The sequence below is a fragment of the Ascaphus truei genome, chromosome 2 (assembly GCF_040206685.1).
Source record: "Ascaphus truei isolate aAscTru1 chromosome 2, aAscTru1.hap1, whole genome shotgun sequence".
In the NCBI taxonomy this organism is placed as follows: domain Eukaryota; kingdom Metazoa; phylum Chordata; class Amphibia; order Anura; family Ascaphidae; genus Ascaphus; species Ascaphus truei.
The window spans coordinates 349431207-349450231 of record NC_134484.1 but is presented as its reverse complement, the minus strand read 5'-3'; the positions used below and the strand labels follow the sequence as shown (position 1 = coordinate 349450231).

General features: G+C 44.6%; 1 protein-coding gene across 1 annotated transcript in view; it reads left to right on the top strand.

Moving 5' to 3' along the window:
• Nucleotides 1-1523: 1523 nt before the first annotated feature.
• Nucleotides 1524-19025, top strand: part of SKAP2 (src kinase associated phosphoprotein 2) — a 325224-nt gene continuing 307722 nt past the window's right edge. The window contains exon 1 of the mRNA XM_075586827.1: nucleotides 1524-1734. Coding sequence (XP_075442942.1) covers nucleotides 1692-1734 — 43 coding nt within the window. The 5' untranslated portion in view covers nucleotides 1524-1691. The remainder of the gene's footprint in view (nucleotides 1735-19025) is intronic.

The window sequence follows — 19025 nt, the reverse complement described above, 5'->3', positions numbered from 1 at the left end:
GGCTACTCCCTGCTCTGGCCCCCACCCTTGGAAGCAGCCGTCGGGTCCGTCGCTGGCTCCGGCGGCACCCGCGACCACGCTGCTCCAAAGGAGGGGGGTCTCTAGGAGCTGCTGGAGACCAGGGCTACACTAGTATGATTATTGCATATCATAATAATAATAATAATAACTTTATTTCATATAGCACCTTTTTCTAAATAGAACTCAAAGCCCTTCGCCCCTAGGATTGCTACAGACACAGACACAGTCCCAGCCAAGATGAGTTTACAATCTATGTTTTTGGTGCCTGATAAAGTGACTTGCACAAGGTCACAAGGATTTGACACCAGTACTTGAACCAGGTTCCCTTCAGTGTCTCAGGAGCCTTTACCCACTGAACCGCTCCTTCAGCCCTGTAAAGGCTTTATGCGCCGCCCCTCCTTTGTGACGCTAAACCAAATAATGGAGACCACACAATGTTGGAAGAAAAGGTCACAGCTTTATTTTAACATCCGCTGTTAAAATCCTACCAGCCTGCCCGCCAGCCAAGTATGCTCCATGCAAAATGGGGGGGAGATCCTTGCCCAGACAGCCAGCAATTGGCCCGCTCCCTCCCCCCGCCCGTAGAATGTGCATGGGGGGTAGATCCTTGCCCAGACAGCCAGCAATTGGCCCGCACCCTCCCCCCGCCCAAAAGCCCTGTAAAATGGGAGGGGGAGATCCTCATTCAGCCGATGTTGGGCTGCTTCCCTCCCCCTCCCGCCCGTAGGGTCAGCTTAGGCCCAGCCCTAAAGCTGGCGCCCAGCCTTTTACCAGCGTTGATTGGGCATAGGCCGGCCCGGCCCTACAGCCGGCGCCTCCAGCCTGCCGCGCTGTTCTAGGGGCTCCAGCTGAGGGACGGACCCTAAAGTCCTCACCCTTTCTCCGTCTCGTGAGCTTGGCTGGCGCGGCAGCTCCGCTGTGACGAGGAGACAAACTGCTCCTGTGTGATACAAATCATGTTAATATAACATTCCAACAGTTTAATACAATAGCCAAACATTGGGGATGGGTGGGTGGGAATTCCGTTAGCTCTGTCTCTCTCCCTTGGGGCCCCACTCTTTATACCCTCTCCCCCCTCCCCCTGCATGGGAGGGGACAAGCAGCCTTCCCACTCCGTGTGGGAAGGGGGAGGGGGGTTAGCCGACCCCCCCCTACCAGCTCTCGCCAATCAGGCCATCGCAGCCCTTAAGGAGCCTACGACCCCATGCTGGGGCCTCTGCCTCTTCATATGTACTGTTCATCTATGTTCTAATAAATGTTTTAGAATTCAGAACGCCCTTTCTTTAAGCAAGAAGAATTTATATTTATCTTTAGCTAGTAATAAGAGATCAATTAAATCAGCACAAAAATTATCTTTGCCATAATATATTTAATTAAAATAATGTTATGTGTAGTTTCTTTAGTTTAATAAAGATTAGTTTAAAAAAAATAGTAGGAGGCAGTACTTCATTGCACAATTGTTTGCTTGTAGGCTGGGGGAGGAGGAGAAAGCAAAGGGGTTGATTTGACCAGTTACTTCCTTAAACATTACCAACACCAAAGCCTTCTTTTTCCTTCCTCTTGGCTACTTCCCTATTTTTCATATATAGAAGCAGCATAGCGTCTTTGCTGTGGCTAATCAACAATTCTTGTAATATTACACTTAAATAGGATTAATATCACGATACACTATGCATGCAGTGCTACCTGAGGACATTAGGAACCTGCTAGCAGGTAACTGCTGGGATTGGGGTGGTATGTGAATGTTTCCTTAACCTGTCAATGGACTAAAATCTCCATACATTTCAGCTTGTTGTCTTGCTAAATCTAACACCTACCAATTTCGCAATGTTTTTTACGGCAAGTTGAAATACATATACTGTATATATACATATATATATATATATATATATATATGCACTGATCTCTGCAGCATTTGAAATGTAAAATAAATTATTTCTTGGTGCAGACCTAACAGTGTTTTTTAGAAACATTCTCCTCTTTCAAATCCGTACGGCTGTAATGAAATATGATCTTATTTACAGGAACAGAAAGGCTGCAGGTTTAACAGTCACATGGCCTTATATATATGTGCTGGCTGTGTTATACTGTAGGTACCCAAAGTAAGCAAACAGAAACACTCTTTCTATCCACTTTGTACCTTTCTTCCTAATTTTGCAATTTTTTCCTTGATCGCTCTTTTTTTTTAATGATTGTAATTTATTTATGATAACATGACAGGCAAAATAGTAACAATATACAACATAAATAACATTACAACCTTTATACATATTATTACAGTATGTAGAGAAGTCACAGAGCTTACAGACTAAAAGACAGGAGAGACAGTGTGAACACCAGGTTTGTTGTGAGAGAGCTGTGGCAGTGTGGCTAGCTTTGTGTCTGTGTACCGTACTCTTCTTTTGGTATTGGGATAGTATCATGGTGCAGACAGGAGTAAGGCTGCGCTTATAGTGCCAGCGACGCGACGTCGCGGCAAAACAAATGCATTGCCGCAGTCGCGTGCGCTTATAGTAAGCGCGACGCGACGGATTGGTCGCGATCGCTGCAAGTCATCTCTATTTGTCTTTCCAGCGACCGTCGCGTCGCCGGCACAATAAGCGTAGCCTAAGTGGTATATGGAGACCAGGAAGATGCTAAACTTCCTTAAGCCGTGCGTATACTGCCCGCGACGAGCGACGGCGCAAAAACAAATACATTGCCGCCGCACGTGTGCTTAGAGTAAGCGCGACTGCGGCAATGTGACGGAGCGACGTCGTGTCGCGGACTTTGGAAGCCGGGAATATTTGATTTTTCAAGCGCTGTCGCCTCACGTGACAGCCCCTGAACAAATAAAATGCCCGGAAGCCCGCGAAGCCGCCGCAAAGCGAAATATTACTCATCCATCGCGTCGCCAGTCACGGGCACTAGATGCGCGGCCTTAGAAATTCTAGTTTTAGGGGGGGAGGGGGATGGATGGGTGTGTGTGTGTGTCAGTCTGTCTGTCTGATGCTATAGTCCAGGGCATTTCATAGGTAAGGACAACCTAGGAAGAGGTTATGAGGAAGCGATCTTAGGCCCCGATCAGACAGGACGCTACGCGACGTGCGCGCCCACGTTCGTCACTCTTTCGTTTTGTTCTGTGGGAGTTTTTAAACAAGAAACGACTCCCGGCGGGGAAGTGCAGCGTTGACGTGACTGCATTTGAAGGAGCAGCCTGTCTGAGCTCAACCTTAGGCACTGCTGAGAGGGCATGTATTACATCTGAGATATCTGAAAGGGCCATGGAAAGCTTTATTGGTGATGATTATATAACACCACTAACCCTCCACCCCCCCCCCATGGCAGCAGGGCTAGAGTGTACAGTAAAAATGAGGTAGATTGACAGTCTTTGTGCATTGACAGGGTTTATACCTGCTCAAAAAGGGTGTTAGCTCAGCGGTTACCTGTGCATTTCAGGGTTTCCTTGGTGACTCCGTACCGGCTTGTAGAAAAGAGTTAATAATAGAAAAAGGGCGCCAGGAACTTTATAACTTGGCCTTTGTTTAAGAACAGCAGCAGCATTTCCATAGACAATCAAGGCAGGTTTTCAGCAGAACAGAACACAACACAATCTCTTGCACTTAGAGGAAGTCCATCCCTGATCTCTACATAAATCTGGGGATGGCACCTAGTATAGATCCACCCCAGGTCCCATCTTAAACCTGGGAATGGAAACAGATCTACCCACCCCAGGTCCCTACTTAACCCTGGGAATGGATTGCTTGCTGCATCAGATGCCTGGATACATACAGTAGCACCTCTATGGGGCCCTGTACTTTTGGATAATGTCACTGCTATAAAACAATAAAGATGTTACCTGCTGCTTTACAAGCTAGGAGAGCCTGGAGAACTCCTGATTTTAAGGGTTCACCTCTGGGGTATGGTCTTAACATAAAAGGGTTGGTGTCCTGGAACAGGATTGTTGATTTCTGTTCCCCCCTTTGCAGCTCTGCCTGCTAGCCCTTTATATTTCAGTTGCATGTTTTCCCTGCTCTGAAAACTGACAGTGCCTGTTTAATCGATACATTATTGTTACGTATTCCCTTCTTACACTGCCAGTAGCTGGTCGCCTTGCCAACCTCTTTAATCCCCCTGGCTAAGTGGACTTTTCTATACTCCCCTGTCTGTATTCACAGGTAGCATAGTCCTGTCACTATTCCCGTGTGACAAAGATTACTCACTTCCTTTTCCATCCTAAGCAGGCTGAGTGAGTAGTATCTCTCATGCTATCTACCCCCTGGCAAGGCCATTCAGTTTTTACCTTCCCTTGATACAAGCATTCCACATACAGAAGCACTCTTTTACCACTCCACAACATCTACAAGTACCCTTTATTTGCTGTGACTTTCCCGATAAAGTTAAGAAAATACATAAGGACTTGTTGTGCTTTCAAAGAGGGATGAGTTAAGCCAGCGGTGCGCAAACTGAGGTGCGCGACCCCCCGAGGGGTGCGAGACTGAGTGCAGGGGGGCGCGGGGTTTACAGAGGCCCCGCGCGCTTCCCGAAGGCACTTAAATTAAGTGCTGGAGGAGCTGCAGGGCCTCTGTAAACCTAACTTACCTTGGCTCCGGCGGCTTCTCACATGCGTTGCTATGGCAACGTGACGTCATGACGCCGGGGCGGGGGGAGGGGTGCGCGGAGGTGAGGGGACTGTGGCAGGGGGGCACAGGGAAAAAAGTTTGCGCCCCCCTGAGTTAAGCTATCTGGCCTCATTCACATCCTACACATGACCCTGGTTCCAGAATAGTGGGTCCCCATCTTTTATACCTAAGGCTGAGTCCACTGTGCCACTGACAGTGCTTAGTGCGGTCAGCAGAATGAATTCAAATCTGTCCGGCCATGCTAACACGGCGTGCACGTGCCCATACGCTCGCGGACGCTAAATGCTTGTCGAGACAGTTTCATTTGTGTTTCAGGCGTGCTGGAGGGTCACATGACCTCCTCAACCAGTCGGTGCCAGTCACTGCTCGGCCCCGGCCACGGCCACGGCCACGGCCCCCCTGCTCGCACGTAAAAAAAATATTCCGGACAGCCGAGCGCTCATGTTTGGAGAGTTGGTGATGTCACCGCTCTCAAGCATGAGCGCGTTCAGCGGCACAGAGGATGCAGCCTAATGCGTGGCTACCACTTCGCCCCCAGTAAACGGGCAGAATTACCTGTTGACACTTGGTCACTCCACTGAGCATGTGACCCTCTAGCAACGTGTAGATTTCACGGGTCCTAACTTCCGCCTGGAAGGGGAAACATAATAGACACATTATCGTAGCAACTACTACTGCTTCACATGTCTAGCCTTGTGAGGACTGTTTAACCCTGGCACTACCTGCAGCTACCAGGGCTGACATGGAGAGCCAGGGGTGATTTTTAGCAGGGTGCTACAATTAAAACCTTCATTTTGGAAGGATGTGAATAGTCAATGTGGGGACTTGCATAGTAGACTAGCAGACCAGCAGACCAAGAATGATGAATGACATATAAGAGCAGATTGGATGGAGCTAGAACATGTGGACTAGACGAATTTCAGGTTGCAGTAGTAAAATATATTTTTAATTAGAATTTGGTTGATTCTGGTGAGAGGGGTGCGGATTTTAGCATTTGTGGAAGAGGGAGCAAGGGGATTTATTGCGGTAATAAACGTGTGGGACTAATGACGGAGGAATCCATGATAACTACTAAGTACAGTACTATGCTTGTAGCACTTGCATAATTATGTTATCTTCACCAGGCAGCATTGGCTTTCTGCGATCCCTAACAAATAGTTTGGTGGGCAACGGCCAACCCAGCAGCGTACCTAATGCTGCATAGTGGGTCTTGCAGCTATGTTCACAAAACATCTGTGGCCCAGTCCTTTATCTCTAAGCCCAACCCTGCATTTGATTTAAGGCACTGCAACCACCACTTCTTCCTATATTCCCATCCTTTCACTCCCAGTCCTCAATATCCCCCGTAATCATGTAATCCCTCTCATCTTCCCCCTTATCACCCACACCCTCCTCCTGAACTTCCCATGCCCCGTTTTTTTCTTCAATTTCTTTCTCTTCTTATTCTATTCCATTAACGCTCTTATTCTTTATCTCCTTTTCACCATTTCATATCTCCTCTTTCCTTTGCCTAACCTGTGCACCAGGGATCATTGCGTGTGGTTGGGACAGCAATGTGCCCCAATGATGAGTGAGGGGGCAGTAGTGCTCCAGAAGTTTAGTGAGACGGGGAGGGCCGCCCATGGATGTGTCTTGAAGGCATTTGAGATTTGGGAGAAAGATAAAAGATCAGGAAAGATCAATCGATTTTAAGTATGTTCGGCATAAAGATGATGCTGGAAGACACATGTGTATTAGGTTATGATGAACGGAGGTTTTAAGGGAAAAGGACAAAGGTCTTAATTCGCTGTCATACTCTGACAGAGGGAATTGGGAGGAAAATTACCAGCAAACAAAACACTGAAGGAATTGTCAGACAAATTAGAGATTAACTATGAAAGACGTGTGGAAGAGAAGGGGTGATCAGAAGTGTCAAAGGCTGCTAAGAGGTTCAGTAGAATATAAAAGAATTGCCCCTGTGATAGGCTAGAAGGTCTTATTCTGTTCTTTTGCCAGAGCAGTTCCAATGGAGTGGTTCTGGTGGAATGCAGACAGCAGGTTCTTAAAAGAGGAAGTGGGGCAAGAGAAATGTAGGCATGACATGATGTATCAATTGTTCTGGAAGATTGGATGCAAAGGGACAACGGGAAATATGGAATTAGTTCAGAGGGCATCCAAAACAGTTTTTTGGGGGGGGTAGGTGTGACAAAAGCATTTTTAAAAGATGAGATTAATGTACCAATGCTAAGTGAGGTTGAAGATAATGAGGAAGAAAGATTATACAACACTATAGACTCACAAGGGTTTCAAAAGTGGGTGAAATTGTGCAAGAAACCTTCCTTTATTCACTGGAGAGAAGAAATGATTGGTTGCTCTGGGGTATATTTAGTTGTTGAGAGAGATGGCAATACTAGCACAGTTGCCAAACTTACCTACTTTACATGCCAGCATGGGATTGTTTCTAGACCTAAAGTCTCTCAGAAGTTAACTGCTTTGTCTTTTCACAATAGTTTGGTCTCCATTAAATGTATCTCTCTCCTCTTCAGTAGCTCTTTTCCTAAAGTTTTTAAATACGTTTACCACTGATTTAAATATATTGTCAAAGGTATTACCCATTGACATATGAGGCATACATTTGGATTTTGGGCTGAAAATAGTTTTTTTTTATGTAAACTACGCCACCTTCCAATATTAGTTTTTTTTTTATAAAGCTTCACTGATGCAATCTCATTAATTTTACTAACATCAACAATACTTTATTGGACATTTTATTTGCACATTTAAATACAAATCCACATAAATGCCAAAGGTTTCAAATTGAGTTTCAAGAAGAAAGGATGGAGATGGTCTAAAATCACTATTTCTTGTCTTGTTAATTAAACTAGTACCATCTCTGCACCCTGTCCCTGGTGAAGCTGAACTACAGCTGGTGTAGTTAAACATTTTCTGCACCCTTTTTAAAAAAATTTTTTATTTTTTTTAAATAAAGTGTCTGGTCGTTAGAAAACCAGTGAATTCCATTTCCTCTGCCCATGTTTTTTTATTTAAATTGGGCTTACTCTATTGGTATTTTTATGAATGACTGGCTTCCATTCACCATTTTGACCCCACCAGTCCTCATCACTACAATTTATAGCTAATCTTGACTGTGTCATTTAGGCCATTTGTTGATGTGACTCACTTATGTATTAGCTTATTTGTCCGTCCAGTGTGTATCAACTTCAATCATCCTTCTACACTACACCATTGTAGTTTTCTATGTCATTCAATGAGAAATATTACTACGTATGTGCATCAGTTTGCTCATTTTTCCTTGAAACCCATTCATACTGTATGTTTGATTTTTCAAAATACAGAATCTCCTTTCTGGAGTTTAAATTCCACTACAAGTGGTGAAAACAATGACTTACAGTATTTGAAGGTCAATACAAATGTACCAAATATTATTGCACATTGTGGCGTGCTGCAGCGGGACATACACAATGCTATTGTTTTGAATCAGCCGCGTGCGAGAAGAGGGCGGGGCTATCACACTATATCACATGCGGGAGCGCGCCACGGGTTGCAATAACGTTGGCTACATTTGTAGCTCTTGAGAGGGGATTGCTGTAGTGGAAACACTGTATGCTGGGGATAATGGGGAAAGGTTGCAGACCTGCCTAAGACATTTGAATGTGCTCGCAAGTGATCTTTTTATTTGCTATATGCAATATGGTGGAGGTTTCTTGTTGCCTTTTTCACCCACCATAACTTAAAACGTGTGTATATATATATATAATCGCATACACATACAGTTATGTGAAAAAGAAAGTACACCCTCTTTGAATTCCATGGTTTTACATATCAGGACATAATAACAATCATCTGCTCCTTAGCAGGTCTTAAAAATAGGCAAATACATCCTCAGATGAACAACAACATATGACATATTACACAGTGTCATGATTTATTTAACAAAAATAAAGCCAAAATGGAAAAGCTGTGCGTGAAAAACTAAGTACACCCTTACTGCTTCCATAGGAATTAAGATGCTAAGTAGCAGGCATGTGCTGCTAATCAAATGCCCTTGATTAATTGATTATCAGCAAGTGTGACCACATCTATAAAAGCCGAAGTTTTAGCAGTTTGCTGGTCTGGAGCATTCAGGTGTGTTTTAACACAATGCCAAGGAGGAAAGACATCAGCAATGATCTTAGAGAAGCAATTGTTGCTGCCCATCAATCTGGGAAAGGTTATAAGGCCATTTCCAAACAATTTAAAGTCCATCATTCTACAGTGAGAAAGATTATTCAAAAGTGGAAAACATTCAAGACAGTTGCCAATCTTCCCAGGAGTGGACGTCCCAGCAAATTCACCCCAAGGTCAGACCGTGCAATGCTCAGAGAAATGGCAAAATACCCAAGAGTTACATCTCAGACTCTACAGGCCTCAGTTAGCATGTTAAATGTTAAAGTTCATGACAGTACAATAAGAAAAAGACTGAAAAAGTATGGGTTGTTTGGAAGGGTTGCCAGGAGAAAGCCTCTTCTCTCTAAAAAGAACATGGCAGCACGGCTTAAGTTTGCAAAGTTGCATCTGAACAAACCACAAGACTTCTGGAACAATGTCCTTTGGATAGACGAGACCAAAGTGGAGATGTTTGGCCATAATGCACAGCGCCACGTTTGGCAAAAAACAAACACATCATACAGTATCAGCACAAACACCTCATATCAACTGTCAAGCATGGTGGTGGAGGGGTGATGATTTGGGCTTGTTTTTGCAGCCACAGGACCTGGGAACCTTGCAGTCATTGAGTCCTGCAAGGTACATGAACTCCTCTGTATACTAAAGTATTCTAGAGTCAAATATGAGGCCATCTGTCCGACAGCTAAAGCTTGGCCGAAATTGGGTCATGTAACCACAATGATCCCAAGCACACCAGCAAATCTACAACAGAATGGCTGAAAAAGAAAAGCATCAAGGTGTTGCAATGGCCCAGTCAAAGACCAAACCTCAACCCGATTGAAATGCTGTGGCTGGATCTTAAGAGAGCTGTGCATAAACAAATGCCCACAAACCTCAATGAACTGAAGCTACGTTGTAAAGAAGAGTGGGCCAAAATTCCTCCACAACGATGTGAGAGACTGATAAAGTCATACAGAGAACGATTACTTCAAGTTATTGCTGCTAAAGGTGGTTCTACAAGCTATTGAATTATAAGGTGTACTTAGTTTTTCACACATGGCTTCTCCATTTTGGCTTTATTTTTGTTAAATAAATCATGACACAGTGTAATATGTCATGTGTTGTTGTTCATCTGAGGTTGTATTTACCTAGTTTTAAGACCTGCTAAGGAACAGATGATTGTTATTTTGCTCTGATATGTAAAACCATGGAATTCAAAGAGTGTGTACTTTTTTTTTCACATGACTGTACATCACGCCACAATGGCAGTGGAATTAAGAATGTACAAATGGAAGTTTTCACAATAAACCACGCAATTTTTGCCAGCATTGATTGCATGAATATTTTATAAACCTTGTACTTACAGCTCTGACTGTCAAACAGGTAGATTTCAGCATGAAAAATTGATCAATGCAACAAGCCAACAATGTCAGAAGCTTATGGACAGTTAGTAGGATTTTAATAGAGATAGCTAGAGAAGAGAAAGGCACCACAATCAACACCGTTATATTGCTGAAATCTATAGGCAGACTATCCCTGTAAATATTCTCAGGACTGGCGGTGCTATTGGGAATAATAATATAAATACACAAAGAAAAAAGAAACCCAATGATAAGCACTCAGATATATCAGAAAGAATGAATAAATGTGTTATAAAGAATACAAAATAATTTTAATTAAACACATCTACCAAATAAACATACAATTTAAAAAATACATGAAACCAACACCTGAACTTCTCCCACACCTCCTAAAATAAAAAAAGGACTATAAATACTGATACAAAAAAAGGGGGAAAAAATATATATAAATCAGGCACAAAACTACATAGAGTGCATTGGGGACAAAGTACCCAATTAACTCACTACCTGCCGGTCATCACAGTAAAATACTAATAGCAAATGTCCTGATAATCAATTGGAAGTATCATATATGAAAAATACAAACAGATGAATGGTATGATCACTTAAGATTGAATAAATTGGAACTCTACATGCCTGACAGATACCAAGTAGCATAAGTAATAGATGCAAAACTGAATATGGTTTATACATGTCTAAATACCACAGAATATGCTTAATTCAAACAAGATCTAAATACCAAATATAAACATGGTGAGAGTGATCTGTAAATGACAAGTATAGTCCTATAAATAACCATTGAAATCCAGCGCAAAAAGGTATACCATACTCAGCTTTACGATATATTGGAGTGTTCACGTCAAGAGGTGGTTCCAAAAGTTCTTAGTAGGTAAAGTGGTGGTAAATTCATATTGAAATCAAAGAGTCCATAATGAGGAGAAAAGTTCAGGGGTGGTCCACTCGACACGTTTCGTCACCAACGGACTCCTTCCTGGAGTGGTGATGAAGTTCTGAACAAAGAGGGTATGGTGGAATAGATATAATTCTAAATTAATAGCCATCAAAAAAGTTAAAAAATGAAAAGAGAAAGCACAGCATATCCAGAATGTAATAACACCAGAAACTCATAGATTATATACAAATTAAAAATGAAATAACTGGTGAATGGAAAAGCTAAACTGAAAGTTTTTTTGGGGTCTCATCAGTGTGAGGTTGGTTGTACTGGCTTTTTTCACCCACCATAACTTAAATAATGTGTATGGTAAACCTACCAAGCTTGAAAATTGCAAAACCAGTACAGCCAACCAACTTCACACACTGATGAGACCCAAAAAGGTCGAAACAGCTGCCTGTGAGTGGTTTGACTGACGTTGCATCTAATCCCATGCTGTGCTTAAAAGCTGTGTGAACGGCGAGCATTAGCTTATAAGGGTTCCGTGTAAAAATAGATTTTGGGAAAAAGGTGACACGTGTGCCCATTTTCATGTTATTTCCCAGAATAGACATATAGAACAAAGTTCTGTAACATACAGTGCTCCAATGTATCAGGTCACTGTCAGATACACAATTCATTGGATAACTTGATTGAAGAAAATTCATAATGCAGGTAACCAAAGTATCAGTGAGTGCTGTACAACACACAGGCATCCACGTGTGTAATGAGAAGCATATTTAAATCCTGGTCAGTGATATAGATGGGGGGTATTAAGCAGCTCCCACTAATTTCACCTCCGATTAGGACTGCGTCTCAAAGGCAGAAATCAGCCCTGTGTGTAATATCCCAGCAGCAACCAAACATAAATCAATGGCAAGGGGTTACTCACATATGGTGTCCTGTTGTTTCTTCGTGGGCGTGCATCACGCAGTGTAAGCAGATAAGCGGGAAGATGATCCCAGCAGGGACAAAAAAGCGGAGCACAGCTGTGCTCCGCTTTTTTGTCCCTGCTGGGATCATCTACCCGCTTATTTCCCAGAATCCCTTGCTGCAGTGTAAGCACTGTATGCTTGGTGATAATGGTGGAAGGCAGGGTTGCAGACCTGTCTAAGACATGTGAATGTGCTCAGAAGTGATATTCTTTATTGGATGCATATATATATATATATATATATATATACACACTCACCTTCACCACCCCCCTCCCTCACCTTCACCCCTCTCCCTTACCTTCACCCCCCCTCCACCCCCCCTCCCTCACCTTCACCCCCCTCCCTCACCTTCACCCCCTCTCCCTCACCTTCACCCCCTCTCCCTCACCTTCACCCCCTCTCCCTCACCTTCACCCCCTCCCTCACCTTCACCCCCCTCCCTCACCTTCACCCCCTCCCTCACCTTCACCCCCTCCCTCCCCTTCACCCCCTCCCTCCCCTTCACCCCCTCTCCCTCCCCTTCACCCCCTCCCTCCCCTTCACCCCCTCACATTCAACCCTCTCTCCCTCACCTTCACCCCCCTCCTTCACCCCCCTTCCTTCACCCCCTCTTTCCTCACCGACCCCCCTCCTTTCTCCCCCCCTCCTTCCTTAGCCCCTCCTTCCTCACCCACCTCCCTTCCTCACCACCACCTCATTCTCCCTCCTCACCACCACCTCATTCTCCCTCCTCACCACCTCCTCATCCTCCTTTTTCCTCCTCTCCCCTCCTGGTATCTTACCTGTGGTGGCAGGGACAGAGTGGAACTCTTCTCTCCTCTCCCACATGCAAAGCTGGGTAGAAAACGACATTTCCCAGCATGCAAATGGGGGAGCTGTGCATGATGTTGAGCCCTCCCATTGGTTAGTCTTCTCCTTGGCTGGGGGGGATGACTCCAATTTCTCTGGTTACCAGACGCTGCAGCGCTCATGCTTGAGAGCGGTGACGTCACCAGCTCTCCAAGCATGAGTGCCGGGTTTCCTTGCTATTTCGCAAGAGCGCGGGGGGACGTTGCAGGCAAATTGAGCACGCTGGAAACGATAAAAAAATTGTTTACTCAAGTGCCAAGCAGTGTGCCCGCGCTTGAGCGTGGACTTGCCCATTTACATTTATGTAACTAAAAGCGGCAAGCACCGTGCACTCAGCGCGGTCAGCGCCAGCGGGGCCGCAGCCTTACCCCTACATTTTTTACCGAACAGAAAAATACCAGTCTGTCCGGTTCAAAACCGGACACCTGGCAACCCTAGCTGCAGTGTGTGTAGAGGGGGGGCAGCTGGTGTGTGTTTTGTGGATGTAGAGGGGGGCACAAGTGTGTTTTGTTGGTGTGTGTGTCTGCAGTGTTTTGTGGGCGTGTAGAGGGGGGCTGCAGTGTGTGGGTGTAGAGGGTGGAGGAGGGCTGCAGAGTGTGTTTTGGTGTGCGTGTCTGCAGTTTTGTGGGTTTACTGGGGGCTGCAGTGTTTGGTTGTGGGTGTAGAGGGGGGCAGCTGTGTGTGTGTGTGTGTGTGTGTGTCTTATGAGTGTATAGAGTGGAGGAGGGCTGCAGTGTGTTTTGTGTATGTAGCCCTCTTACCCCCACCCTAAGTGAGATTGGGGTGGGTAGGTGTATCTGACTACTTATCAGTGTGATGCTGTACCTGTTTGGCAACCAGGAGGGCTAAGCCTCCGCCACTGGGAGCCTGGGGTATACGTACATACGGTGCAGCGCCTCCACTGATGAGGGATCCCAGCGTGGTGGGAGTGTGCCCTCACCAGAACAATCATACAGTAATTACACACACTTGGATAAAACAGTATTTACTAAGCATCTTAATAACCGTGGCATATCATCAACACATCATTACATAACATTGCATCACCCTGAATGGGTACCATCCCACCAACCCACATGTCCATCAGTACATCACCCTTTGTCCTTGGTGTACTAAGGTGCCAGGGCACTTAACCTCTGAGTGCCCACCAGCTATAAGGTTAATGTGAGTGTGAGGGATAGCGCTTCCCTGTGTTGGGGCCCGTTGGTGCACTTCTACTACCTCCCTGGTTATTGTCCTAACCAGGATAATCCTTGGAAGATAAGCAGCTCCGCAACGTGATCCCACGGCGCGATGCGCTGCTCCCTGCAGGAATGGATACACCATCTGACTCCCCAGGGGAGGGATCCCCAGCCGGATGATCCTTTAAGAATAGTCTCTGCTATAGAGTCAGATATCCTTTCAGCTATCGAGCTGCACTGGCATTCATGCAATGTCCTGCAGCATCTCTCTCTCTATGAGCATAGTGAAGAAGTCCCTGTCTTAAGGCAGCTCCCTATGTCATACAGCAATTATCTACAGTGTCTCAGGGGACTAACTGGGCCCTGGGGATTTACCTCTGGCCTAGTCCCTGGTGCACTGCTCCGTAGACCTAACCTGCACCTTCAGGTTCCTGGTCTTAACTCCTCACTTCTTCTCCCAGCAGGCAGTAGTTTTTCCTTCCTTGAGAAGCAATCCAGCCATCCCATTGGCTCTCGTGTGTCACCAGGCAGCTTTCTCCCTAAGCATCATGGGAGTTGTAGTCTCTGAGCTGCCTGATTAACATTGGGACCGCGTGCGCATAGGGCACTGTGCATGTGCAACTTTAATGCCCGCCGCGACGTTGCCCTGCTATGCGTAACCTCCCAGCAACTCTGGTAGCTCCTCGCCATTCCCGCGCATGTGCAACTCTCACGCGTGCGCGCGCATACACCCAACATGGCGGCGCCCAACGGAGGGAACCGCTGGTGACTGTCGCCCTGCCGCACATCCCCACATTTCTGAGGGTAAGGAGGGGGAAAACCGGAGCACAGGGAGACCGAATGGGGTACCTGGCTACATGTATATAGAGGGGGGGTTGCAGAGTGTGTTTGTGTGTATATAGAAGGGGGCTGTGTGTATGTACAATTTCCTTTTAATAAACTTGCAGTAAAAGCAAAAGAATGTAGAGAATCATGCTGATAAAAATCAATATGACTACAAAAGTGTTTGTATTTTTTATGAAAAATGTAAAAAAAAAAAGGATTTTAATAAGGCCTTGAATTTAACAGCTTTACCCTATAATAGTAATAATCCCCTCAGAACAGGGCATTACTGGCCAATAATGGCTTCGCTTTGGGCCTTCAACTCTTCCAGCCGGGGCATTATTGGCCAGTAATGCCTTGTTCTGCGGGGATTATTACTTAATTATAGGGTAAAGCTTTTAAAATTCCGGGCCTTATTGAAATCCCTGCTCTCTGATTGGTTACAATTCTGGATATCATTCATTCAGTAATGGCACAACATTTTTGGCATCTTGTCAAGTTTTTTTTCCAGCCAATCAGCTTTCACTTGTCAGAGCAGCTCTCAGACAAGGGACCTGATTGGACAGGAGGCAGCAGCCAGACAATGAGTCAACCTCCGATCAGAGAGCAGAGAGCGACTGTCTGTCTTGTACTGTATGTTTAGCTGCAGAGTGTGTCTATGTCTATCAGCAGAGTTTGTGTGTGTCTGTCTGCAGTTTGTATTTTCAGTATCACATTTTTGATAGTTCTGTTGCCTCTGTGTTGCTAAGTCTGAAAAGAGGTGCCTGCCTTGCAATTTTGAAAGTCTTGAGTTGCCTCATAAAGGTAGATGAGTAGATTTAAAACTGTGCTTGAATATTATGCCTTGATTGTTGTGACATGTTTAAAATTAGAGGATTTCATTTGCAATGCTTGGGAAGTTTAGAGATTGGTATGTGGAGTAGATGTTTTAAGTTTATCTCCCCAGCCATTTCTTGATCTTGTTCAATGTTTGAAAATGTATCTACAGTAAATCTAAAATCCAATCTCTGGCAAATCTCAGGAGACTAGCAGAATTGTACAATCTTATATTAGGAAAGTTTAGGCCTCCAGAATCTTACGGTTGTTGAAGTTTTTTAAGATTAAATTGTATTTTTTTCCCCCCCATTCCATATGAGTTTTTGGAATGCCTTGTTCAGCCATTTAAGATCTTGAGAGTTAATATATCACCAGGGCCGGTTTAACCACTAAACAAAGTTGGTTGTCCCGGGCCAGGTGAGTTTAGGGGTCCTGCTAGGTCCGGCTGGTGGAACTGACAGGAACCTCTGCGGGCTCCCTCTGGCAGACGCCCGTTGACAGGCCCCTCTGTGGTGCGGGCCCCCTCTGGCAGGCCTCCCATACCTCCTCCTTTGCTCCAGCCTACCTTTCACCCCTCCCCCCTCCCAGGGGACACAACTAAAAAAATCTTTAATCTTCTCAATCTTTGTGATAGCTGACTCTGGATTACAGGCAGGCATAAATAGTAGCAGATCATCAGCAAAAGACGATACTCTAATCACTGAAAAGCCTACATTTAAAAAAAATGGAACACTGATGCCTTGGAATGAGGTCATATCTTTTAGATATCTAATGAGGGGTCTAAAGCGAGGTTGAACAGAAGAGGTAAAAGAAGGTAATCCTGCCTTGTTCCTTTTCTAACCCGAAAATATGATCATTTAAATTATGAGCGGTAATAAAGGCCTTGGGAGAATTATAAATGGTTTGGAGTAACTATATATGCATTTTTACACAAAATCGTGTAGGTTTAGAGTTCTTAGCCGGTGTGACCAAGAGATTCTATCAAAAGCTTTTTCAGCATCAATCTTGGTTATTAAGTTAGAATTCTTTGAGCCATTTTGTGAGACAAGAACGGCCCTAATATTCATTACTGCGTGTCTGTTTTTTTGTGAATCCAGTTTCTTCTTTGGATATTAAATCAGGCATCAAGGTGAAATTGATCTACTGCACCGACACACTTTATTCGAGCAAATACCCGGTATGTACCTGGCAGATACCTGGAATGCGCCGCTCCTCACCTCTGACAAGCCCAGTTGTGTTTGCCTTCCCAGCCTGGGTTCATGCCTGGCTGATGGGCGGCTGATCTGTTAAATGATAATGATTAGGATTTAATAGGCTGCAATGCTTCGCGTGTCTACCAGATGGCATAAATTCATGAATTGTAATGCAGTATATATATATATACTGTGCAGTATTGCAGCCAGCGGGAATAAAATGCTTCAATCCCTACTTGGAAAATACCTCAATGCACTCGGGCAGAAAACAGTCACAAACCTCAATACACCCGGGTATACCCGAATTCGTGGGACTAGCCGAGCTCGAATAAAGTGTGTCGCCAGTGTATACGAGGGGACTCATTTTGGATTTCTACCTGACTTAAGAGAACTATTATACATGCGAGATTGGAATCGGAGGGAGTTTTACCTAGAGGAATTCTTACTTTATTTTTTAAAGTTAGACCTGTGGGGGAGGGGGAGGTTGATTTCCTCTGGCTGCTCCCATTTGTCTGAAATCACTGTGTGTTCAGCAAGTGCTTGTACAGTCAGAGTCCTACCTCCCTTTTAACTTTTGTCTCTGATAAGGACAGGATGGGATAAGGGTAAAGAAAACTCTTGATTGACAACCACTTCCCCATTCAGAGGCCCCTAAGAAATCCAACTGGCCGACTAAGGCTGGTTCTATAGTGCGGCCGCGTGCTACGCCTTGTGCGCGCATGGCAGTTATAGATGGCGGAGGGTAGTCATCCCTTCTATACAAGGGCCGCGCGCGCGCACGGCGGGGAGCCGACAGACAGCGGGGAAGACGGGAAAATCATCTTTTTGCGCCGCTATCGGCGCTGAATGTATGTATATGTGTGTGTATATATGTACACGTGTGTGTGTGTGTGTGTGTGTGTGTGTGTGTGTGTGTGTGTGTGTGTGTGTGTGTGTATGTGTGTGTGTGTGTGTGTGTGTGTGTGTGTATTTGTGTGTCTGCACAAATGTGATAAATACTTTTATTTTTACCAATTTTTTTTAATAAATAATAAATCACAACACACACACACACACACACACACACACACACACACACACACACACACACACACACACACACACACACACACACACACACACACACACACACACGCGCGCACACACACACACACTTCACAGCTCACAGCATACACACAAAAAGCATGCGGCACGTGCACGCCCGCGCACACTATATAAAAGCCCTAAGTGGGATTGCACCTTTAATTAATTATCCCCATAGAGGGGGAATCAAAGATAATGGTTGAAAAAAGCAAAGGATTCAGTTTTATTGCATAACTTACACGAATTAAATGTTTATTATTTTCAATATTGTTGTGGGAGAGGAGGGGGGTTAAACCCTAAACTTTAGGAGGAGGGGAGTGCCGAAGGCCAAACAATTGCTTTGGGTGGGCCCAATGTAAAAAGATTAGGACCCACTATTTTGGACTGGGCCATTTCGACTGCAGTATCTGTTTGTCGGCTGGAACAGATAAATGACAAAAAGAGAAGGATTTCAAAGTTGAGGTAGCCGTTCCCAGACATAATAGTGCTATGACCAAACATGTATTTTACGTATTGATAAGGCCAGCTCTCTTGCAAAGGTGGTAGGAATATGCCTAACATTTCAACTCCTATTGTCAGTATTTGAATAAGTCTGACAGCCCTTTGAATGCCACCCTCAGGCATATGATAACACACTGTATCTTGTTGCTTGAATAAGGGTGATGAAAATCCTCTTGAGTTCTCTAACATCTAGATGTGAAGAGGCTTTTATTTTTTTTCCTTAATGGGGACATTCTTTTTTTTCCCATTTATTTATTTATTAAATGTTTTACCTGGAAGTAATACATTGAGAGTTACCTCACGTTTTCAAGTATGTCCTGAGCACAGAGTTATGATGACAATACATGTTGCATTAAATGAACAGAGGTTATACAGTCAATTCAGACATTTCATGCACAGTTAGAGATAATATATGATGATGAGCGTATGTAACAGTTACAGACAAGGTTACAATTGTGTAAGAAGAGGTAGGATAGACCTGCAATGTGTTGTGTTAGAAGACGTAGCATAGGCCTGCAATGTGTTGTGTTAGAAGAGGTAGGATAGGCCTGCAATGTGTTGTGT